General features: G+C 45.0%; 1 protein-coding gene and 1 long non-coding RNA gene across 10 annotated transcripts in view; one reads left to right on the forward strand and one right to left on the reverse strand.

The window, feature by feature from the left end:
- Positions 1 to 494: 494 nt before the first annotated feature.
- FAT1 (FAT atypical cadherin 1) overlaps positions 495 to 24975 on the reverse strand; it is a 133770-nt gene continuing 109289 nt past the window's right edge. For 3 of the 9 annotated variants that reach the window (XM_045055240.1, XM_045055238.1, XM_045055239.1), the window contains 17 exons: positions 24152 to 24385; positions 22943 to 23332; positions 20763 to 20977; positions 20373 to 20510; positions 18234 to 18377; positions 17230 to 17427; positions 15792 to 16602; positions 15516 to 15647; positions 13624 to 13781; positions 12546 to 13008; positions 11037 to 11190; positions 10744 to 10854; positions 8232 to 8863; positions 7267 to 7404; positions 4886 to 4945; positions 2779 to 2814; positions 495 to 1929 (listed from right to left, as the gene is read on the reverse strand). In XM_045055240.1, coding sequence (XP_044911175.1) covers positions 1301 to 1929; positions 2779 to 2814; positions 4886 to 4945; positions 7267 to 7404; positions 8232 to 8863; positions 10744 to 10854; positions 11037 to 11190; positions 12546 to 13008; positions 13624 to 13781; positions 15516 to 15647; positions 15792 to 16602; positions 17230 to 17427; positions 18234 to 18377; positions 20373 to 20510; positions 20763 to 20977; positions 22943 to 23332; positions 24152 to 24385 — 4643 coding nt within the window. In that variant the 3' untranslated portion in view covers positions 495 to 1300. Of the gene's footprint in view, positions 1930 to 2778; positions 2815 to 4885; positions 4946 to 6721; positions 6775 to 7266; positions 7405 to 8231; positions 8864 to 10743; positions 10855 to 11036; positions 11191 to 12545; positions 13009 to 13623; positions 13782 to 15515; positions 15648 to 15791; positions 16603 to 17229; positions 17428 to 18233; positions 18378 to 20372; positions 20511 to 20762; positions 20978 to 22942; positions 23333 to 24151; positions 24386 to 24975 lie in introns of all 9 variants that reach the window. The other 6 variants (XM_045055241.1, XR_006596301.1, XM_045055242.1 and 3 more) reach the window with 6 other exon arrangements.
- On the forward strand, positions 1929 to 8038 carry LOC123384775. The gene is made up of 2 exons (XR_006596302.1): positions 1929 to 5522; positions 6954 to 8038. It is a non-coding gene; the product is annotated as an uncharacterized LOC123384775 (long non-coding RNA).

Raw genomic sequence — 24975 nt, forward strand, 5'->3', positions numbered from 1 at the left:
CACATATACATATATATGTATCATTTGATAAAATGAGGCATTTACTTAAAGGGAAAAAGTATCTTTCTAAAGTTCTAAGAAAGCTTGATTCTTTGTCGTTCATATCACAGTGGTTGGCACACGGTATTTGCTGGATGGATGGATTTCGCTCTTATAAAATACACATGGAAGATTGTTTCTGATAGATGTCCTAGGTGAAGACCATAGAAGCATTTAAATTATAACCATTAACTAGTGAATGGAATGCATAAAGGAAATCTTTCTTGTAGTTGGCAAATACGTAAACAGGGTGTGGTTTTATAGTTATACCTGGATTTCTGAGCGGGCTCGAGTAGCCATGTACTGCCACCTAGCGGCTACATCTGTAGGTACAACCTGGTTGGGCAACAGGGCCACCAAAAGCCAATGTGGTTTTGTCTTTTCATCCATCCGTCCCTGTCAGTTCGTTAACTGACTCCCAAACAAAAGCATAAATACAGAGGAAAAACAGGCAGTAAAGCTCAAATATTTTATTAATAATTTATTGTCAGTAAGAAAGACTGGCTAATGGTAGTTTTCAGTAAAAACCTTTACAAGACCATCGCATCACAAATATACAGACACTATAAAAACTGTGTCATGATGGTTTTGGTTCTAAACAGGTATGCGGAAGGTCCCCATTACACTTTCCAATAATGAAAAATGTTTATAGTTCTAAAATACAGTCACCCATTTAAGACATGTTCATGAATACAATCTTTCCTCATCCTATGTACAGCTAGAAACGAAGGACTATATTGAAATGTCTTCATGAAATGTCATACCTCAATGGAAAAGGACATATAATGAAACCCTGGTTACATTGAAAAATCAGGGTGCTAGGTAATGACACTAACACCACCAAAATTCGGTCAAAAACAAATGCACAAAAGGTCTTGAAAATCTAGTTAAAACTATGAAAAATCAAACCTGTACAAAACATTTACAAAAAAAAGGGAAATTAAAATAATCAAATCTCTATAAATACATGAATCATGCTAACAAGATGAAAGGACTGATTTTCGTTTCATTATTTTTAACAGACGGATGTAAAATGCAAAAAAGATGTTCAGAAATGGACCTGTCACCCAATTACAGTAGGTTGGGACGCTGGGAATGGCCACCACGCCAGGCAGTGCGTGACTCCGTGCGGCCATGCCCACCCCAGCTCGCCAAAAAAAAAAAAGCGCTTAAGCACTTCTGCAGAGAACGAGGCAGAAGATCGTTGACGGAACGATCTCGGGCTCGTTCAAGTCCAGGCACTTTGGGGGGAGTCGGGGCGTCAGACCTGCGTGTGTTGCTGCGCATCCAGCGGAGGCACTGTCACCTCTTCGAAGTGGCCGTCGTCTCCGCTCTCATAGTCACTCATCATGACCTCAGACTCCACTTCACAGCACGCCGACACATCAGAGCAGGAAGCCGTGGAGGGGTACACAGACAGGGGCATGTTCTCTACGGTGGGGGCTTCAAAGTTTCTTGGGTACCCTGGAGGGCAGGGGGCATAGGGTTCTCTACACGGACCGTTGTCACCAGTGCCTGTCTTTTGAGGTTCAGACAGATCGACGGGGTAGAAGTGGGGCAGATACTGATTCAAGTGGAACCTCTGCCGGCTTCTCGATGAAGAGCCCAGACTACCAGCAGCGGGCATGTCTCTCGGAGGGTGTATGGATTCGAACTGATCGCTGAACTCCGGAGGTAAGGGGGGCAGTTCGTCTGGCACAGGGAAGTCCTCCGGGGGAGGTGGAAAGTCACTCTCAATGTCGTAACCTCCAGGGTAATAGTCCGTATCGATGGCATTCGGATCTGCCGAGTACAGGGGGGTCTGCTCATCGATAACCTCATAATTGGGGAATTCCTGTATATCCGGCAGAGGAACACTCGGCATCCAATCCGACGTATCCCAGTGATACCCTTGGTAGACAAGAAAACAGATTTCAGTGTCTCTTCTCCCCCAGCGTCTGTTACACTGAGCTCTTTTTCAACGTGCAAAGGCAGTATCTTTGCTTTGAGGGCCTCCCTGCTACCCAGTGACCCAAAGCTCTGTGTCAAAATGGGGCCTCAGAGCTTCCTGTAAGTACCTAACGTTCGAGGAAGCGACACGAGGCTGAAGAGAAGCGGTGTGCTAGCGTCTAGGTCACGTGCACTCTTGCACACGCGATTCCAGTCAGCCCTTCCGCTTTCCTGGTCACAGAGAACCCACTGTCCCGAGTTCAGGCTTGGGACACCAGTAAGTAAGTTTAGGCCTTCAAAAAACACTAAAGCAACTCTTTAGAAGAGCCAAGGTAATTTTAAACATGGTGAAATTTAAAAAACCAATTTCCTCTACAATCATATAATGAACTTTATATTAAAGACTGCACTGTGCTCAGCCCTAAGGAAAACGCTGAATTACGTTAATCTAGGTACCAAAGCATGCCTTCAAATCAAGCAAAATGCAATCAAGCGCTGAAAAACAGAACCCCATCTTTGATAGATTACAACAGTCAGTTTTGTTACTTTCACAAGGCCTAAGGATCACTTTAAAAGGTTATTCTTTTCAGAAACCTCCCCATTGGGGGATGCCCCCCTCCCCGAGGATTACTGAACTCCTCTGCCAGGCAGGCAAGGCAGTACACGTTTCAATGAAGCGCACAAACAGCCCTGTACTTAGTAAGGGCGGCACCCGCGGAGCAGACAAGTGAAGCGAGGCGGGCCCTGGGGTCAGATCTTGACCGGTTTTGTTGAGTGAGTACCAATGAACAACTGGCATGCATCAGTCACCTCTTGATTTGCTGAGGTCAGGAGCAGCCAAAGACTCTTTTGGTGGCAGAGTAGAGAGAAAAGAAAACATTCGTAATTAAAACAGAAAGCCGGCTGAAAGGCAATAAAGGTAAGTACACAATACAATACAAACTGTTCATCAAGGCCCAGTCAGCCATGTATCGTGCCTTTAAGCCATCCTCTAGGAGAATTCCAAATGCTCGAGAAATGCACGTAGCACAAATGAAATGGGGCAGGGGAGGAAGACACTGATGAACTCTGCCAGGAAATTCAAACATGAGTTTACCTCCTTTTCCATTTTTTCTGGCAATCTGAACCTGAAGGCACACGATTTGGTTAGGAAGAAGTCAAGTCTATAGGCTCTCATCAAGTGTAACTCGATAAGGAGCTTCAACGACACCTTCATGATACTGAGGCATCCCGTGCCCCAATCCAAACACATCTAACGCTAGAGAAGAGACACTTTGCCAGCCCTCACGTGTACATTACCTACAGACGAATTCACAAACCCAGGTGCCCGTGAATCACTAGAAGAAACTCCCTTCAAATCGTGCCTGTTCCGAGTGGGACTTACACACTGACATTGTTCGCCTCTCCCGGGAGGCCTCCGGCTGCACTTACTCCGGTCCCCACCCCCAAAACTCAAGCTCGAAGGCAGCGAAAGATGTCAATCCCACCCCAGGCACGGCCACGTGGCCCTGGGCAGGGTGCTTACCCTGGCTAAGCTTCAGGTTTTTATCTTTGAAAGGGGAGTGGAAATCCCTTCACTATGAGGATTAGCTCGGAGAATGTAGGTCAAGCCCTAACTCTTAGCTATTGGCAGGATTCTGATGATTGAAAAGTAGTAATCACGGTAGAGACAGGGCCACTTCCGTGCTGTTCTAAACAAAACCAATGCTTCCTATGCATTCTACACTGTTCCTGAAAACCCATTTCATCATTTGGAACAAAGAGGATGGGACTGATGGCTCTCTTCTAGGAATTTAAATCAAAAGCTGAAATGAACTCAAAAACGAATCAGCTCGTATTTTAGGCAATGCATACCTAAAGAATTTTTTTTTTAAGTCTCCTAAAAATGTAGCCATTTCTTTTCAAAGAGAAGACAGACAACGTGTTTACTCCACCGGCACTCAATTCTTGACATTGAAGCTAGCATTCAACTTCAAATACCATTTCTTAGATATGCCAAGATCTATTTTTCAATGAAGGAGATCTAATGAAACAACTGTTTTAGGTTCTGCTTTATAAAACTCCGTCACTACTTTCTACTTCACCAGGTAAAGACACAGCACCTGCTGTCAGGAAGGTGTGTGTATGATTCGTGGATACCACCAAAACCCCCCATCCGGCCTGCCCCATCACGTCTGGCACAAAACTATCCTTCTCAGCTCAGTCCTGAAAACATCTCCGAGCAAGGAAGATTCCCCTGTGCTTCATGCACTCTGGATCGTCTATTGCTGCAGTTCTCAGAGTAGGATCCTTAGGCCAGTAGCATCAGAATGAATGGAGAATGTGTTAGAAAGGAGAATTCTCAGGGCCCAACAATGAGGCTTTTAAACAAGCCCTCTCGGTGATCATCACCTCTAGATGCTCTGATCTGCAGTTTAAAAACTACTAGCTTGTGCAAGTTACATGGGATGACTCAGACTTCAGTGCATTAATAAAGGGCAGACTTTAAGTAATTTTAGGTGGTGATCAATGCCCTTTCTTTTGAACAGAGAGATAAAGCTTCAGATGAACTTTCACTAAACCATATAATGCAAATAACTATTTTCTGCCATGGAAAATTCAGACGTAAAGAGTCAGTTTTAGGTAATTATATAAGCTGTGTCTTAGTGGTATTCCTGCGAAAAGGATCTAGAAAAATTCAAGTTGTCAAGATTTAGGGGTCACTTCTGATATCTATATAGATTCACCACGAGGGGCCAAAAGTCACAAAGACATAACATACGTAAGAGTATTTATGGGCATATACACACACCTGCACACACATACCCAACCCCCTCAAAACCATGAATGGTTTTTAAGACACCACAATGGGCAAAAGCACACTAGTCTAGTAGCGGTCGCTATACACACAAACACAACACACACACTGTGACTATACCTTCTTCATTCACCGTGTCAACTACAGCGTTGACAAGGTGTATGACAGTCACTATGGAAGCTTGTAAAAAGGTACAAAAGGAGTAAATTAGGAAAACCTTCAGTTAGAAAACAATGCATTAAATAGGATTCCTTGATATTACACAATTTCTACCTCCTAATGTAAAAACACAAAATGAATACTTCAACAGAACACATAATTATGCATGACTCCTATGCTCTTGCTGTGACAGATCTTAGACATTTTTCTAATCAGGCTACGTATTATTCATCAAATAAGGTAACCACATTATACCACAATTGAAGCAATTTTGTTGCTCTAAGTTTTCTGACTTAGGGATCTAGTCATTGACAAAACAATCCTGATGTGAACATCTCAGGGCAAAAGCGTTCAGATTTAAATAGTAAAATACTTGCTAAGCCAATTTTCTGGGTTTTTTTAATGAATTCATACATTCCCAGAAAAATTTAGCATTACGTAATACAACAAAATGTGTAATATAAGCACAAAACTGGCTTTAACTCTGTTCTGTGTACGCCCACTCCAAATTACTTATCTCTTTTTGCAGACAGGCTAACAGCTGAGGAGCTAACATACTAGCAGAGAAATGCAAACTGTCTGCTTGGCTGTTTCCTAGGTAAATTCCCTTTTCGTTTGTGTATCAGATTGTGTGAAAGCGTGGATGCCAAGATAAACGTGTGTGTGTGGTAGACACAATGACGGCCCTCCAAGATGTCCCCATCTAATCCCACGAGCCTGTGAATGAGTTACCGTCCCTGACTTTGCTGGTGTGATTAAAGACCTTGGGAAGATTTTCCCGAACGGCCTATATGAGCCCACTGTATTCTCCACCAAGGTCCTTAAAAGGGCAGAAACTCTCCCGGCTGCAGTTTGAGGGAGCTAGGACTACGGAAGGATGGCCAGGGAGAAGAACGTGGCCTCTAGGAGCTAGAAGAGGTGAGGAAACAGACTGTCCTCTCGAGCCCCCAGTAAAGGCACCCTGACGTTAGCCTACTGACCTGTGTTGGATTTCTAAACTATGGAACGATAAGAGAATACATTTATCTTGTTTTAAGCCACAACATTTGTGGGATGTTAGAAGAGCCTTAGAATTTAAGCAGAGATTCTTAATACGGTCTTTATGCCTGATAATGATTACAATTATGTTAAGGATTAAAATACAAACACTCCTGGCTCTCACACTGTTTTCTGGCAATTAACTCATAGCTAATGTGACCATACTTTATTAAAAGTATTTAGGAGGTATTAAGAGCAAGGAAGGGGATTAGCAAAATATGACAAAACTCTGAAATGTATTAATCTACATAAACTGGCAACACTAATGTTTTAAAGATTAAGCCTAATGATGGAAAGAATTCTATCCTGTTGTCATTGGTTTGATAAGCAAAGCTAGGTTCATACACTCTGTCCCTGAGGAACAGACACTGTACCTGATATCACACAGAACACGCTAGAAGTCAGAAATGAATGGAGGATGCTTATGGCCATCTTTAGTCTGGAAAAGGACTCCACAACATGTTATGAACCCTATTACTCTGGGTTTAGAAACAATCAAAGAATAATTAGTGGGGTCATTTCTTTCCACCTGTATTTGAAATGTTTAAACACATTACGTTTTTATGCAGGAAAAAAATTAGTCAAATGTACTAATTCTGAGATTCAAAAATTTCCACTAACAACGATTTTGTTACCGAATACTGGCAATTTTCTCTACTGGCAAGTGTTCCCGTGGTGAAGCTGGTAACACAATTCACCTAGGGAAATCCGAAGATCCCACTGTCAAACTTTCTTCATCAGAAATAGAATCAAACTTACTAGCAATCTCTTAAACTGTGCTCTCAGTCAGTGCGCTCTGATCCAAGCGGGAGCTGGGCCGCAGGGGAGTCGGGGGAAGAGATGAATAGAACCTTGTAATCCCAAAGGTGCTGCTGGAACAGAACGTTTCCAACCACCCCATCGGGCTCCTCCCGGGGGTGGGAGCGTGAAGGGTGCGGGGGCCGCGCTCAAGATTAAGTTGCTACGAGCATGTTTTTTTTTTTTTTTTCAGCCCACAAAACCTCTAAAAACATTTACTGTCGTGGAAAAAAGGCCGATATGAAGCGAGCCAATCAGGAAAGATCTTTCAGTGAGGCAGGCATTCCTCCCCATTTCTGACAAGCTGTTCCTGTCCGCCCGTGAAGGAGGTTTTAACTACGGTCCCCTGCAGGCGTTCATGCAAGCCGTGCGAGGTCCAGGTCACCAGTGGTCCCGAGTGGAACTTGGCCACAGTCGGGGACTCAACAGGGGCACCTGGCGCACCTACGAGGTTGCACATACCAGCCCGCGCTGCCAGCCACGGCGTTTCCGAACGACTTACTCACCATTGTCGTCACACGACTCCGACTGGAAGCTGCTGAGCGACTGCACCTCCGACAGGCTCTCCCGGGCGCTGTACGGATGCGAAGGCTTCTCCTCCAGAGGTTTCTTGGAGAGACAGGGATCGAGATCCACTACTTTAGCTGAAAGCAAGAGAGGACAACAGTGAGCTCCGTGAGGGCAAGGCCTCTGGCGCGGTCACTGCTGAATGCTGGCTCCAAGCAGGTGGCGCCAGAAGCCCGCCCGACACGGACTTCATATGGGAACGACTGGAAAAAGGAGAAGCATCTGAAAAACAGAACCCCTACACGTATCCTTGCAGATTCACAGAACGGAAATTCCCAATGAACCCGCTTGTGGAGACCGTTAGTCGACACGGGCATTAGAACTTCCTTTCAGGGGCGCCTGGGTGTCTCAGCGGGTTCAGCATCTGACCTCCGTTCAGATCACGATCTCACGGTTCGTGAGTCCCAGCCCCACATCAGGTGAGCACAAGCCCCGCTGCTCTCTCTGCCCCTTGCTGATTGTGCCCTTTCTCTCAAAACACACACACACAAACCCTTTAAAGAGGTATATAGCATTTTTAAAGCATCAAAAGACAACTCAGGCCACCACTTTTGACCATATTTAAAAAAATCCTACCATGCAAATGCCCTTCCCAATTTGTCATAAAAAGCCCTCAGAATCATACTTGAGAACCTATATCCATTACAATAATGGAATGCTCTCTTCTGAATATTAATACGAACAGGACTAGACTCAATTCCTTGATTAACGTAACATCACAGCCACAGCGCTCAGCCCCGGAAGGTTTTTCAAATCCTACTAAAGGTCTTCAGAGGCTGAGCCTATCTGTCACTGCCAGAGGCTCCCCACATTGTGAATGGAGCCACCAGAATCTCTGGCAGCATTTACAAGGTCACTGTTGAGCTTAGTGACATTTTACTCAGATGGAAAAAGCCGCTCTTACTATCATAGTCGAAGTCCCAGCTGGGCTTTTGTATGGAGTCGCTGTCAGAAGGGGAGTTGGAAGGTGGTGGGGGAGGCAAGTTCGGGGCCACGCTGCAGACGGCCACTGCCTTCCGGTGTCCGTGCACAGACTCGGGGTTAAAGGTGCTGAATTCGGGATGCTCCGGGATAGCAGATCCCTCAAAGGAATTGCGGTCAAGGTTGTTCCTGGAGTCACTTGGAATGCTTGGAGTGTAGGATATAGGACGGACGGGCACCTGGGGTGGGATGTCGGAGTAAATGTTCTTATTTAGCTTTGAATCGAAATATGGTCTCTGCAAGAAAGCTGTGGTTGGTCCCAAGTGCTTGTCTTCAGGTTCGGCCTGGTGCTTCTTCTTCCGACTGATCATCTTGCGGCAGAGGACGAACACCACCGCCAGTAAGAATATCCCGGTTACAAAGACGAGAATTCCTATTCCTTCAGCCAGTCCGATATTCCACGGCGTGGACACGTACTGATTGGGGGCAGCGTCCTCACAGTGCTTCCCCCTATAGTCGTGGCTGCAGTTACAGTGGTAGGAGCCGTGCGTGTTCTCGCAGAGGGCTCCGTTGCGGCAGGGGCTGGCAGCGCATTCGTCAATGTCACTCTGGCACCTGCAGGGAGGACAGACACGAGCAACGGAAGTCAGAATACGCCTGGCCTGCCACTCCCACGGAAGGACGGCACCCAAACAGCAAAATCTGTAACTCCCCAAAACACACAGCTGACAACAGTGATCCCAACAAAAACCCTTCGGGGTAACTGATCATGTGATCCTATATGCGGTACCTGTGGGAGATAAACATTATGTCAAGCCGTATTCAAACGCTACTCTTCTAGGATTCCACAGCTGACTAAAGCAAACTCACAGACTGAGCTGAGTGCACCAGTTTGTTGCAGATTCTTTAAGAAAGTGCATTTTGATAAATGGTATGCTGGAAACTGTTCTAATATGTGAGCCTCAATTTCGAAGGAGATGTTCCTGCTTGGAAAGATAACAGTTTCCTAAGACATGTGCAAGGTTAGCAAACAGTGGGGGCACCTGGGTGGCTCAGGTGATTAAGCATCAGGGGCTCTTGGTTTTGGTTCACGATCTCATGGTTCATGAGCTCGAGCCCTGTATCAGGCTCTGCACTCACAGCACACAGCCTGCTTGGGATTCTCTCCCTCTCTCTGCTCCTGCCCCACTTGTGCTCTGTCTCTATCAAAATAAACAAATTTAAGAAAAAAAGAAACTAAAAATGTTTCTCTTGTGGAAAACCTCCCAAAGCCCATCACCTGACCTAACACTTCACATGCCACTGTGTCCCCTGGGAGGATGCACCTGACACTTATCAATCCTTCCCTCCTTTAATAAAAGGTAGCTACTGCCCTGGCCCCCCACTCACCTGCCATTGAAAGTTTGAGACATTTTTCTCAAATATGTCACGGATTGATTCACTGGAATTACTAAAGTCAACAACTTAGGAACTAAGACCATGTGACTGATGGCCAAATTCAGGGCTCTAATCACCACTTGAGCAAAAGCATATGCAAATACCTACAAGCAGCTCACACTTAAAAGCCTTCCAACAAGATTGACAGTGAACACTTCAGTGAAGCATCAGGCACTTAGAAATAACATGAACTGTTTTGTTTTGAGAGAGCGTGCACATGCGAGTCAGGGAGGGACAGATAGAAAATCCTAAGTGCGCCGAGCACTGTCAGCATGGGGCTCCATCCCATGACCCTGGAGAGTCAGATGCTCAGCACTGACTGGGCCACCCAGTTGCCCCTCACCAAGTAACTTTTGAAATTTTTTTTTAAATGTTTATTTTTGAGGGAGACACAGAGCTGGAGCAGGGAAAGGGCAGAGAGACAGGGAGACACAGAACCTGAAGCAGGCTCTGAGCTGGCAGCACAGACCCCGAGGCGAGGCTCGAACTCACAAACCATGAGATCATGACCTGAGCCGAAGTCGGATACTCAACCGACTGAGCCACCCAGGCGCCCCATCACCAACCTGCCTCTTTCGCGGTGTCTAACAGGCAGCTCTGTGCCTCATTTCCCTCCTCTCGGAAATAATCACCACCTCTTAGCATTATGGTAAGGATTACAAAAGATAATGAGAGTTGAAAGGGGGTCTAGATGCTATCTAAATGTTAGCTATAACAGATTATGAGAAGAGGTCATTGTCATCCCACTCAAGACCGGTAACAACGTCACGTGTATCCACCTTAAAAAAATCGTCACTCTTCCCGCAAACATGTACTGCCTCCAAGAACCCGTCCGTTCTGCTTATAAATATCTTTGACGTCCACAAGTGTTGTCAAGCATTACGTTATCACCTGCTCACTGTTTTTAAAGAGTGAAGAGATACATTCTACAAGGAACTATAGGAGGATTATGACAATGTGAAGCAACAGAGTCCAGATTAATCAACTTCTGTTGCATCTGCTCTTTGATTTGACACTACAGAGAAGAGCAGATACAAATTCTGGAAGAAGCCACTTACCTTTCTCCCCTAAAACCCGAATCACACTGACAGACGGCACCATCCAAGCTGTCAAAACATGTTCCACCATTCTTACAGGGCTCATCTTTGCAATATGGACTAAGCTGGCACCTGAAGAAGGAAGGGGAAATACGCATAAACTTCACACTTTCTACTGTAGATAAATACAGTGCAAGAGAAAACAACACGTAAATTTAGTCAGACGTGTGTATCAAGTATCCATCTATATACCAAGCATCCATTTACAAAAATTTTAATACTGTAATTATGAAAGTGAAGAAAAACACACATACCTCTGGCCAGTGTACAATCCTCGGCATTGGCAAAGGAAGTCTCCGTTGTCCACAATGCACGTGCCACCATAGAGGCATGGGTTGGAGGAACACGGGTTGACGCTCAGCTCACAATACGTCCCTATGTACAAGGCACTGCATTTACAGTAATAACCTAAATGAGCAAAAGGGAACAAAGAAGTCCAATCAGTAACTCAAAAACTGTATCTCAGTACATTGGTTTTTACTAAGAGGAGACTCGGAGACCCATCAAAGTTAGTAAAATTCCTATTCCCTCTGGGTAAAATGTGGTCTAGATCAACAAGCTATCCCTTCCGCTTTTGGGAGAACCCTAACACAAAGAACGGAAGAGAGAACTCGTCGTTGGCTTTAGTGAATCATAGTTTAGGTAAGGTTGTTGGGCCAAGCGTACAGAGTAGGGACCAACGGTCCTTTATTTGAGGGACCACGTAGACAACACTTACTACTGGACATCGACCTCAATTCACAACTCACAAGCTTTTAAGGGCTAAACGAGAGAACAGTAAACGTGAAGGCACTGTGAGACTATACGCTATGATTAACGAAAGGGGATTATCAAATCTGTCCAAAGGAACATAAAGACTGTGACATGCGACAGAGCCAGTGTCTAGCTGCCACAGGGACTGCAGGAGCACGTTTCAAGAACATGCTTCTCTCAGCCTCACGCCTGAGTGACGCAACAAGGAGAGTCTCCTGGCTGACCTCACGTGGCCATGTAACACGAGCACAGTCTACGCTTTCATTCAGAGTATTACTTTGGAGCTGACCTGGCCCATTGTTTGCATATAGTGTGCACAGATGCTTTCCAAAGAAAGTAACAAAAAAACCAAAGCTTCTGAAATCTCACCCAAGTGTTCTTTCGATATTTGCTCTATCCCTTACACAAAGCTCTATTTCCCAGGCACCAGGACCGTCATAATTTCTATTACTGGGAAAGGAAACAAACGGGGCCAGGTGAAAAAAGTCTCGGCGCACTCTTCCACGTCAGGGCTTCGGGAGAGGACTGGTGACGCTTCAGGAGGGTTCGAGGCCTTCTGGAAAACCACACCCCATCTATAACTAGCACGACTAGCAGTCGCTGGGTGCTGAGCCATCAGATCAAAGAAGGGCACTCGAAAGAACAAAGTGTACAATTCTGAGTCCCGCTGGGTCAATGTCAGTGTGGGTGGAGAAAAAGTGCAGAGTTAGCCGTAGTTCACCAGTGGCTCCTGGTGCGGAACGAGGGGTGTCTGGACACACTTCCTCTGGGTGCACCTGCCACGTGTCTGCAGGACCTCGGCAGGTAAGACACCACCCACTGCGGCCTCACCGCAGGGAAGAATCCTAGCCCACGCCCCGGTCTGGTGTAACATGCACCAACCACTCGATTCCAATACTGACTGCAGTATCTGACCTATCATTTGAATGAAAAGGGGGAAACACAAATACTTGAGGAACTGCGTGTATTCGTGTGTAACATTTTAAAAAGGACCACGTCACGAAGCCTACCTCCAGTAGGGGATGGCTGGCAAACGCCTCCATTCTGGCAAGGGTTGCTGGAACAGTCTTCGGTAGCCGTTAACAAGCACCCGGGAGAGACGTCCACCCATTCTTCAATGTGTGCATGGCTTCTTGGTTTGTTGTTTAAAGGGAGCTCCTGCCCATTCAAATAAATGGAGTCCATACAACCCCTGAAGCCATTACCCACTTGGGGGCTTCTTCCGTGCCTTGTGCCTTGCTGGCGGATGTGGCCACCGAAAAACACATGGTTATCCAGGTTCAGGGTTTTCAGAGTCCCAGGGGCTGTGCCTGATGCAGTGTGAACTTGGTCGAGAACCAGCCGAGCGTAGTTTCCATTCACTTCTAGAGACACTGCATGCCACAGCCCATCGTTGACTTGAATGCTTTGAACAGAGACAATTCCAGGGCCGCTTCCACAGTCAAATTTGTACTGTAGCCGTCCATTATGAATCTGTCATGAAAACAATGGCCGTTCACATTACTCCCACAGAATCTGCAATTATGAACTCTGATCAAACATCTAAAGGAGAGGCTCGGTGAGCACTTGAAGGTAGAAAGTCAGTGAGGCCTTGCACTTAAGTACTACAGAACACAGGCTCATCTGCTCACGGCAGAAAGAGTAAAAATGGACGTTACAGGGATATCAAGTTCAAACCGCACATCCAAAAAGCATCACAGAAATAACAATTAACTAATTGAACAACAAAAATAGTATCAGGTAAGATAAAAAAAAAAAGGGGGGGGGGGATGGAGGATAATTACTTCAAGCATTTACATATGTTCTCTACAAATTCTCTATATGACATAAGATGTAATATCAGAGTTTGAACATTAATGGTCATGTGACCTGAAAAGGTTGTGAAAAAAAGAAGTGAATCTCTATGTTACTGCAGAGCAAATAAAGGAGCTTTTTGGCCCACAAAGTCTAAAACTTAGAAGTATCAAGAGACCATTTAAGTGTGGACTAAAACCATTTCCTTTCATTGTTTTTTCAAAAATGGACCATAGAAACAAAATGGGAATTTTGTATTTTTAAGTCTTCCATAACGTGAGGTTCAAAACGTACCTCCAAGATGCTGTAGTCCGTCCCGCGAGCGTACATCACAACTGCGTGAGCAGAGTACGTTCTGAGCCTCATGGTCAGTTTCATCTCCAATCTGTTTTCGTTTTCCATTAGACGGTATTTCACAAAGCTGTTTCCAGTAAATGTTACAGATGAACTCCCTGTGAATCACAAAGAGGAAAACATAAATCAGAACCAAGCTGAAGCATATCTTTAAAAGGGAGATTTCCCCCCAACACTGATCCAAGTTTTTATCTAAGGTTACGACATTATAAAGTTCAATCTGATGGAAAATGTCAATTTGCTTTAATAAAAAGCACAGCACCCCTGGGTCTCTTTTTGGAAGAGAATTAGACTACCGTATCAGTGAGGAAGGAGTTCTAAAATAATGAGAGATCTAAATATAAAAATGTTCATGAGTGGCTTGGTTAAGTGTCCAACTCTTGATTTCAGCTCAGGTCATGACCTCACGGTTCATGAGTTCAAGCCTCACGTTGGGCTCTACACAGACAGTGTGGAGCCTGCTTGGGAGTCTCTCTCCCTCTCTCTCTGCCCCTCCCCGACGCATGCACGCACACGCGTGGGCTCTGTCAAAATAAACTTCAAAAAATACATATTTAAAAAAATAAATATAAAAATGTTCAATATAAAATTATTAGAAGACAACTTAGGAAAATATTTACACAGCCTCACACGGTTTGGGGAAAGTTTGCAAGCAAGATCTAATTCCCAGTCTCCAAAAATAATGAAAATAACATCACTCTCCAGCGATGGAAATGGTTATGTAAAAATTATACAGAACAGACAAAAGTTGTATTTCAAAGTGACAAAAGATACTGTAAACAATAGACAGTAACAGACAGACAGTGGGTTGGAGATAATGTTCATGCTCACAGCACACAGAGTGATCTATACACTGAAACAAAAACCAGACAGATAAGCTGGACAAACTAGCAAAGACTGTGAACAGTCCCGGAGAGGAAATGCTACCAGGAATAAAAAGAAAACAAAACATTCACAAAAAGGCTGGAGAAATCCACACTAAACTAACTAGATATCATTTCTTGCCCACTGGATGAAGGAATTTGTTTTTTAATTGAAAACCTTGCATTGCCAAGAAAATGGGGAGTGAAACGGTCACACATGACTGCAAGAAAAGAATTGGTATAACTTTCTGGGAAACTAACATAATGGTATATTTAAAAATTAAAAATGTAGTTAGTCTTTGACGTAGTAAATCCTTGTTTTGGAAAAGAAAGCACCAATAAATAAGGTTGTATGGATACAAGTGCTTTTGTAAAAAGTGAAGTATAATTAACACACAATGTTACACTAGTTTCAGAACTGCCACAGAATGATTCAACACTTGTATACATTAGTCAAAGCCTCACCACGATTAAGTGCAGAAAAGGACTCATTTTTAACACAAGGAAACATCTTAAGAACCTCAAGCTCTATGAATAAGGAAAATGTTGAATAAATCATGGTAGAGCCATTCGGAAGCATTAGGTTTACGTGCAATGACCTGGAAAGATGCCCATAACATACATTAAACAGGGGGAAAAGCAAGCAGTAGACTATATGAGATACGGTAACTATTCTTAAAGGGAATGTGAAAAAAAAAAACCCACAATGAATGTGCACATATGGGACTGTATGTTTACATGAGCACGATGATGAAGAAGAAAGAGCATCGCCGTTAATTCGGGTGAGTTGTGTGGAAGAAGTTACTACTGCTCCTCCTTACTCATCCATACCCTTGACTTGTTATTATAAACGCACTTGACAATATTGACCAAAGCTAACAAAAAACAAAACAAAACAAAACGACAATGGCAAGGAACACTCGAAGTGACTTTTTCAAACGGAAGCACCCCTCATCACTGAACTCTCACCTGGGCACTGACCAAACTTGCCACCCGGGCAGACACAGGCGTATTTCTCCTCTCTGGGATCAGCGATACATTCAGATCCCTCAGGGCATGGACTGTCTTCACATCCATGATGGACAACTGGGCATCTTCCCTCTGTAAAAAACACCACCAAAAGAAGAGACAGGAGAGGGGGGAAAGCCCATTAACAGGAACTTCACGAAATTCAAGAAAACGATTCGTGTGTAGCCTTCAAAGGCTGCACGCGAAATGATCCGTACCGTCTGTTTCCCGACTTACGTGCGTTACCTTGGCAGAGACACACAGCTGTCCTGTGGTGGCGGGGAGTCACGAAACTCAGTCTGGCCGTGCTGTGCGTTGACATAACGTTCTCATCCACGGTCACCTTTTCATCACAGAACTTCCACGGGCAGTCCAGCCCTGCACAGAGCTTCTGGAACACGTCCAGTATCCTAACACCCATGATTTCCTCGAGATCAGTCACAGAAGAATTGATCTTGTGCAGAAGCAGTTTGGTTGAAACCTGGGCACTCCCTGATTTCTCTACGAAAAGCAAGACATCCAGATGTGGATGGGGTTCAGAGGGCTGCAAACTAACGATCTGGACGTCACTCCTCCTCACACCCAGGATGTTCCGCAAAGCTCGCTGGAAGTTGCGCCAGTAGTCACCAACGAATTCTTCCGGAGTGAGGTTGGCGAAGCGGACGGCGACGGTGTGGTTCAGCATCTCCTGGGTTATCTGTCTGATGTGCACCGTGATGTCCGCCACCGTCGTGAATTTCCCATCGGTTACGCTGACATTGAGAAGGTACTGCCCTACATCTAGCTTTCTGTGCGCTATCAGCTTACCCCCGGTGCTGGAAACAGAGAAGAGGTTGCCCATCTGCGGATCAAGACTATAGCTTAAAGTGTCATACACGTCCTGGTCTGTTGCGTGAATCTTCCCGATGACACCGCCTGAGTATTCCTCTCCAAAAGCAGTAATGAAAATCTCTAGTGGCAAGATTGCAGGCGGATAGACACTCTCCTCAATGACCCGAATGTCAATATACGTCAAAGATGACAACTGAGGCTTTCCGTTATCGGCCACCTAGGAGGAAATTAAAACCAAAAACACAACACCTTGGTCTATAGGTCATCGTTAACTTCTTAATAAAAATTTGGCTTCCCTCACTCAAGTTTTAAAAAGTTACCATGAAATACTTCTAAACAAGAAGCCTATGAAGGACAAGAATAAATACTTCTTTACAGCCCTTTCACAAATTCGTAAGGGAGGTGAGCTCCATTAATGTCTATGATAAAGTAACCAAGTGGATATATGGGCCCCGCAAAGTGCAGTGGGATAAAAACGAAGGCCAGAGGGCACCTGGGTGGCTCAGGCAGTTGAGTGTCTCCCTTCGGCTCAGGTCACGATCTCACAGTTTGTGAGTTCAAGCCCTACCTCGGCCTCTGGGCTGAAAGTTCAGAGCCTGGAGCCTGCTTCAGATCCTGTCTCCCTCCCTCTCTGCCCCTCCCCCCTTTGATGGCTCGTGCCCTCTCTCTCTCTCTCTCTCAAAAATACATATACATTTAAAAGAAAAAAGGAATGGCGAAAAGAAGGAAAAAAAAAAAACCACCACAGAACAAAAACCCACAATTGTACTCATTTTATTTCTAGAGCCAGCAAAGGAACCCTTCTCTAGAAATCCACAATATAAAATCCTGAAGACCTTCATACCTTCACATGCAGTAGGTAATGATCTTTCACCTTCCTCTTTATGGCAGCTGATGTGAGAAGGACCCCTTGCTGGTTCACTTCAAACACTCCATCGTCATTCCCACTCACAACGGTAAAGAAGAAGGGTGGGCCGTTATGCGAGGAGTCCCTGTCGGTCACTACCAGCTGCAGTACGCTGAAACCCACGGGCTTATTTTCCTGCACGAAAGAGAACCAAAACGCACACGACTTGCAAAAAAACCCAATCTACGTGGCAAGAGACACAGGCAAGTTTTCTATAAAATGGAGTATACGGAAAACAACGTCTCACTGCGGTGCCATTTGACAGGAAGGTGGGGGGGGGGGGGGAGGGTTGCGGTGGGCATTGACGGGAAGGAAAGAGGGGAGGAGGGGGGAAGGTGGGGATTTGGACAGGGCTGGAGGGGAGGGAATGTGTGAGAAGAAAGCAGGAGTGGAAGAAGGGTGGAGTGGGGGAGGAGGAAAGGAGAAGAGGTGGAGTCGATTCTCTGATGCCTCTCGGAAACCGGCGGGCAGATGGGGGCGCCTGCGTGGCTCAGTCGGTTAAGTGTCTGATTTCAGCTCAGGTCGTGATCTCACGGTTACTGAGTTCAAGCCCCTTGTCAGGCTCTGCACAGCCAGCATGGAACCTCCTTGGAATTCTCTCTCTCCCTGTCTGCCCCTCCCCAACTTGTGTGCGCGAGCGCTCGCTCGCTCTCAAAATAAATCAAAAAAAAAAAAAAAAAAAAAAAAAAGCCAGCAGAAAACAAGATTAAGGACCAAGCTAGTGAGAATGTCTTAAAAACCAAAGTACAAAAAAAAGAGAGAAAAGCTTGCCGGCACCTGGAAAATGCTCCTTAGTACGGATGGAGACCCGCCTCATTTTACTCTTCTCATTTTCCTAAAAGTACTCTTTGGAAAAGAAAGAGATTTCAAACAACGAAGCCAACGCATGAGCTCCTTCCAAAAGGAATGTGCCCGACAAACTGTCAGCGCCCCAAGGTTACCTGGATAATGACACTGTAGTTTCCCTTGGAGAAGACCGGAGCGTTGTCGTTGACGTCTGACACGTCGATATTCACGGTAGTCGTGTTGACCCTGGGCGGACTGCCGTTATCAGAAGCCTGGACTGTGAGTGTGTAACCTGAAATCTTTCCCGGGACAAGACAGAACACATGTCCACTTCACGAGGCCCGAGAACGGGGCTCCGTCAGAAGCAGACTGCCGACCACCCACAAGGGCAGATCTGGGCGACCGTCATCCCCTGCCGCGTGCTGCCCTGGATGTGGGCGACTCCCCAAGCTACAGACAGGCGCGCCGTGAAGAGCTACACGACGGAGCGTGCGCGACAGGGGCAGCCGCCTCCTCTAAGGCCTAAATGGGACCGTCAGCCAGAAGCAGAGGGGAGCTGTCGCAGCCCCTCTTCAACACCTCAGGACGCTCCAGATCACCCTCCCCCATCGCTTTTACACGTGGCCCGCAGCCAGCTGTCTGACTCTCTCAGGACAAACTGACCTCGTCAAAAGAAGCTGTATCGAGCGAGGTAGATTCTGTTCTAGGGCAGTCCCCTGTTAAGCTCTCTGCTCCCAGAATGAGAGGTGGAAGAAGCCAGAAAGGGGGCTAAATCCCCAGGGGATGTTCTGCCGACTCTTAGTCCTAAAGGATGCCCAACAGAGAAGGGCAAATGGCCTGGGGCGCACACGCCATCTCCTCTGCGGGCTCCTGTCGGACGTTAGTACATTAAAGGAGCGGACAAGCGCACCGGTCACAAGTCCTAAATTTGTTCGGCCCAGCAGTACAGCAGCCTGAAGGCTAACCAGTCATGCTTCCTAAACTCTTGGAAAGTCTCTGCTCAAAAGAACAGGTCAGAGAAGGAATGAAAGAATTCGGCCTTTCAGGAGGTAGCTCATCACCATTTCCCCAAGTCCCTCTAATCTTCCCTTTACCTGTTACTGTTCTGAAACTAGACTCTCTGATCAGCAGTGTCCTATCTTTGCACTTCCTCACTTCATGACCTCCCTAGGCAGCTCCCTGCCTGTGAGTGTTAGCAGAGGGACGGAGAGACACATGAGGGACAGAACTTCCGCCTGGCTTTCCTCTCGTCAGTTGCTCGCATTTATCTAATCACCTCGGACTGCCTCCACAATCCTCTCCGGAGGCCTGTGCCATCTCCGTGTTCCTGGCTTTCAAGTTTCTGAAGTTTGAGTAAACTCTCTGAATCCTGGCTGAGTATTTCTACTTACGTACGTCATTCTCCCTAAAACAACGTCAAAAACCACATGCCACCACCTCTCCTGGTGCTAGGCTTCCGCGGCCTCACAATGCTCCGTTTCTCTCAGAGGGCACCACCCCATTACCGCAAGGTGGAGGGGAGCCGGCATCTCGGCCACCACCGCTTCCTACGCGGGGCCGTGTCTCAGCTTCACAGATTCTAAGGCCTCCTTCACGAAGCTTCTCCATCTGTCTGCTCGCGCGTCACGGCACTTCCCAATCAGCCTCTCGGTGTCTCACCACGGAGCCCTGGGCCCTGGGCTTCCTACCTGCCCGGTGGCTCACGATGTTACACCCCACTCAGGCCTACCGTGGTGCTCACCCGCACAGTCACCTCGGTGAGTCGCTCCCGGGCTCACCAATACTCAGCGGCTCCCTGTGCCTGCAGCAGCCAGCGTGAACCTCTGCTCTGTTCCTAGAACCCTGTCCTAGCACGCGTCCCTCACTTCTCACCAGGACTCCTCTACTCCATCACAATCTAGTATGATCACCTAAGTACTTGCCACGTCTTCCACGTCTCTGTTCATGCGGTTCCTCACGGCGACTCGCCTCTCCACAACTATGGCTTTCTGAGTCTGCCATTACTAAAAACCCAGCTTCTAGCTCCATGAAGTGCCTCCAAACACCAGAGCCGATAGTAGTTTCTTCCTGAACATGAACTTTTGTTATGCAAACTTCTATCAGTATGACACACATCTCTTCTGTTCTAGAGATTTTCGTACTGAAATTGCTTTTCCAGTATTTATATCTTACTTCTCACTGCCTGAGAACAAGGTTGGTTGTACCCTTCTGGTGCCTCCCATTAAGTGGACAAGGAGCTTCTATTTACTGACTTGGTAATCTGTAAACAATTTAAGCCAAAGTTTTGCACGTACTGTTTCCCGGTCGAGAAGCCTGGTCACTTTTACTTCTCCCCGGGCAGGGTCAATTGTAAATGGACTTCCTTGATTGCCATCTGTAATTGAATAGCGGATGTGGCTGTTCGAAGGTCCATCAGCATCGTCAGCCATCACCTAGAAGACATCACGCTCCTACTTAGGAGACAGCTGAGGAAGGGGTCTATGAAGCAAGCTTTTCTGCCATCAGTAACTAGCTGTTATAAGGCAATCATCTATAATAGAATCAGTAATTGACTAGGGTAACAAAAGACATTTCCCCATCTTCCAATTATTTTCGAGTAAGGCCACAACAAAAACTGAATCGGTCTTCCTGAAATTTCTTGCAAAGATCCAGAAGAAGAACACGGTAGGGGAGGAAATACACACCGTGATGACAGACTGCTCAAGGACAGCATCTTCGCTGATCACTGCTGTGTAGGTGTCTTGGCTGAACACAGGGGAGTTGTCATTGACATCGGTTACGTTAATGCTCACAGTGGCCACATCACTTAATGAAGGTGTCCCCCCGTCAGTGGCCTCTACAGTCAGGTAATATTCATGAGAGCTTTCATAATCAAGGTTCTCAATGATAAAGATGGCCCCTGCACAGAAAATCAAAATGACTTTCATTACTTTAAAATGCCACCACTTTCTCCTACTGTGACTGAAATCGAAACTTTTAAACAAACCATTTCTAATTTCTACTTCAAACATTTATCATTATATATTTAATGTTTGTTTATTCTTGAGAGAGACACAGCACCAGCAGAGGAGGGGCAGAGAGAGACACAGAATCCGAAGCAGGTGCCAGGCTCTGAGCTGTCAGCATAGAGCCCAACGTGGTGTTTGAACTCAAAAACTGAGTTTGTGACCTGAGCCGAAGTCAGATGTTTGACTGAGCCACCCAGGCGCCCCTATCATTTATATGCGTTTTCTAATTTCTTCATTCAGCAATTAAAAGTTATGAATTTGCCTATTCCTAGATCCTTATTTATTTCTCTGTGATACATAAATTGCTTTCCCAGTCAATACTACCCACATTCCACTATAAAATTATATTTCTTCTTTCTTCCAAACCATAGTTTACTATGGATGCCACTACAGTACAATAAAAAGGAAACGTAAGAATTCTACTTTTTGGCTTATATTTTCCTCCTCATTGTTTTTCTTTTATAGAAGTGTGTATTTTGTTTTATATCTCCAGAATAACTATTTACATCCTATCATTTAAAAAAAAAAATCTCTTTTTTGGGAATACAAGCTGGTGCAGCCACTCTGGAAAACACTATGGAGCTTCCTCAAAAAACTCAAAATAGAACTACCCTACGACCCAGCAATTGCACTACTAGGCATTTATCCAAGGGACAGAGATGTGCTGTTTCGAAGGGACACATGCACCCCGTGTTTACAGCAGCACTATCAACAATAGCCAAAGTATGGAAAGAGCCCAAATGTCCATCAATGGATGAATGGATAGAGAAAATGTGGTATATATATACAATGGAGTATTACTCGGCAGTCAAAAGAATGAAATCTTGCCACATGCAACTACGTGGATGGAACTGGAGGGTATTATGCTAAATGAAATTAGAGAAAGACAAAAATCATATGACTTCACTCATATGAAGACTTTAAGAGACAAAACAGACGAACATAAGGGAAGGGAACCAAAAACAATATAAAAACAGGGAGGGGGACAAAACAGAAGAGACTCATAAATATGGAGAACAAACTGAGGGTTAGTGGAGGGGGTGTGGGAAGGGGGATGGGCTAAATGGTTAAGGGGCACTAAGGAATCTACTCCTGAAATCACTGTTGCACTGTATGCTAATTTGGATGTAAATTTTTAAAAATAAAAAATAAAATCTTTTTGATTTAACGATTCCTTTAACACCTTTCGTTTCCTTACAGTCCGTCCTATTAAAAAGCCCTAAAAGTAATAATTCTACAGTATGCATTAAAACTACGTTTTAAAATCCCATCAACACACACCTGCTCCTCATCTGAAATAGTCACACTCAATTAAATACAGTCTGAAAGGAGTGACTTTGTACAACATTCGAACAGCTTAGACCACAGGTTAACAAGACGACAAAAGCGTGTATGGAGGAGTCAATACCTCCTGCAACTCTTGACCTTGTGGATATTCATTGCGATTCAAAGTACTTCGGCTATTCTATATACCTAGCGTATGAAGACGTCAATTTTAATGAATTATCAGATGCCTCCTACAGAGACTAGGCTCCAAGAGGCGGAAACTATGGTTTCCCTTAAGAAGCTGCTTCACGTGGACTCAATATGGAGACTCGTAATGGAGCCATCACGCAAGACCCTCCACCACCTCCCACTCTTGACCTTTACTCATGTAATGCGTCGGACATCTCGACTCAATTCCTGGAGTGTGCTTTCATTTCCCCGCTTAAACGCCGAAGGCACTTAGAACCTTCATCTTTTTAAAGGCTCTACTGCCGATCTACGAGCTGGCACTCTGTACTGCCTTACGTGCTGGGCCATCTCGCCTTTTTTGGCAGAATAAAGGCCTTCTTCTCATTTTCAGGGCAGGTTACCTGTTTTGGAGTCTATGCTGAATTTTCCGTGTTCGTTTCCGCTTATTATTGCGTAGGTGATTTCCGCATTCGCTTCGATATCCCGACTGGCCGCATACACCTGGAGAACTTCTGTGCCGAGAAGAATGTCCTCAGACACGGTGGCGCCGTACTCACGGTATTCAAACACAGGGGGGTTGTCGTTTATATCCAAGACGGACACCACAACAGTGCCGGTAGCCGTCAGCCTCCTCGGCAAACCCTGGTCTACGGCTTTCAGAGTAAGGGTGTACACGGCCCGCACTTCTCGGTCCAAAGGCTTTTCTAACTGAAGGATTCCGGAGAATTCATTAATGGAGAACTGCCCGTCAGCAGAGTTCACCAGCGAGTAGGAGATCTTCCGATTCAGTCCTGTTGACACATGACATCACGTCGGAGTGTTTTATTTCAAGAAATTTAAATTATTTTTTGAAAAAACGTGTAGCATGTTTTAAAAGGAAAATGCGAACGCTCGTTACTGAGACGTTCCAAGGACTCTGATCTTTAAAAAGCAAACATTTTCACTGACAACTTACTAACCTAAAACAAATACAATTCCATAGTTACCTGGCTTTTTAAGACTAAATTCTACAGCATATGGTCCTGCAGTACCCAGCAGGTCTTTTAAAATGAAATCTATGATTTAGCCTCAGCGTCAAAGATTTATTTGAAAAGTGGCACTTTTGTTATTGCTTCAATTCTTCAGTATTAGTGTGACTTAAGAAATTGTTTTCTCTATCGAAAGATTATAAATATGTATCCTAGACTATTATATTCTCCATAAAAATTGTGAAAGGTTTATAAAACTACAGCAGTGTAACATTTGCTGTTCTGTCTCCACATTAAAATCTCTACGTCACTAATGGTTTATTCATAAAATAACACTTCACTGATTAATTCAATTGGATATGAAGATCAGGTAATACAGTCTCCGACCGTAATGTTAGGGACACCACAGATGTCTTACAATGGTACGTGCACGGGGCACAATTTTGAGACTTCAAACGTGAATAAAACATGAATTCATTATCCTAAAGATTTCATTCCATTTTTAATGCTGAGGAATTAAAAAATACAACAGTGAGTTAATCAATATGCATAAGGTCAGTAAGTCAAAGAGACCGAATTGGGGATGAGGTTCCTAAGATCTCAGAGCACAGTCTGAAGCCAACAGCATCAGCTGGACGGTACCTGCATCTGCGTCCGTGGCCTGGACCCTAGTCAACAGCGTCCCAGGCTCTGTGTTCTCGAACACGGTGATGGCGTGCGGATCGGCGGAGAATTCAGGGGCGTTATCATTCACGTCTTCTAATGTGAGCACAATACTGGCTTGACAGAATCTACCCCCTCCATCTGTGGCCTTGACGAGCAGGTTATAAACTGCTTGCTCCTCACGATCAAGGGGGGCTAATGTTTTCAGTTCACCTGAAAACAAACAAAAAAGTGGATTCACTTGAAATTTAAGGTGTGAGCTGCAAATGCACATCTATTTCTTCCCCTTTCCCTCTTACAATGACAAAATTTTGGAGCAGCAATTTTATCGATGCTATAGAGTCAACGGCTGCAGGAGCACACTGAGATCCAGGTTTCCAAACCCTGCTGGGAGCTAGCTTTAAAAAAAAAAAAAAAAAAAGCTACCCATTTACCAAATTTAAAATATTTTTAAATTGACTTACAGATTCATATGTTTACAATCAGTTCTGGGGGGTGGAACTCCCAGAAAACTGTTACTTGGACTCCTGATATTAACAAAATACAAACTGTAAGAGAGAAAACAATCTAACAGCCTTAAAGATATAAAGATGAACAGAATACCATTCATCATTTAATGAATATGCTAAATTATTAATTTACGGCCACATATTCAAGAAAACTATATACAAAACAGATAAAGCACAAAGTTTGAGATATACTTAAATTATGGAGTTGTGTGTTTTTTTTTAAATGTTTATTCATTTTTGAGACAGAGACAGAGCATGAGCAGGGGAGGGGCAGAGAGAGAGGGAGACACAGAA

Source organism: Felis catus, chromosome B1 (genome assembly GCF_018350175.1).
Source record: "Felis catus isolate Fca126 chromosome B1, F.catus_Fca126_mat1.0, whole genome shotgun sequence".
Classification (NCBI taxonomy): Eukaryota; Metazoa; Chordata; class Mammalia; order Carnivora; family Felidae; genus Felis; species Felis catus.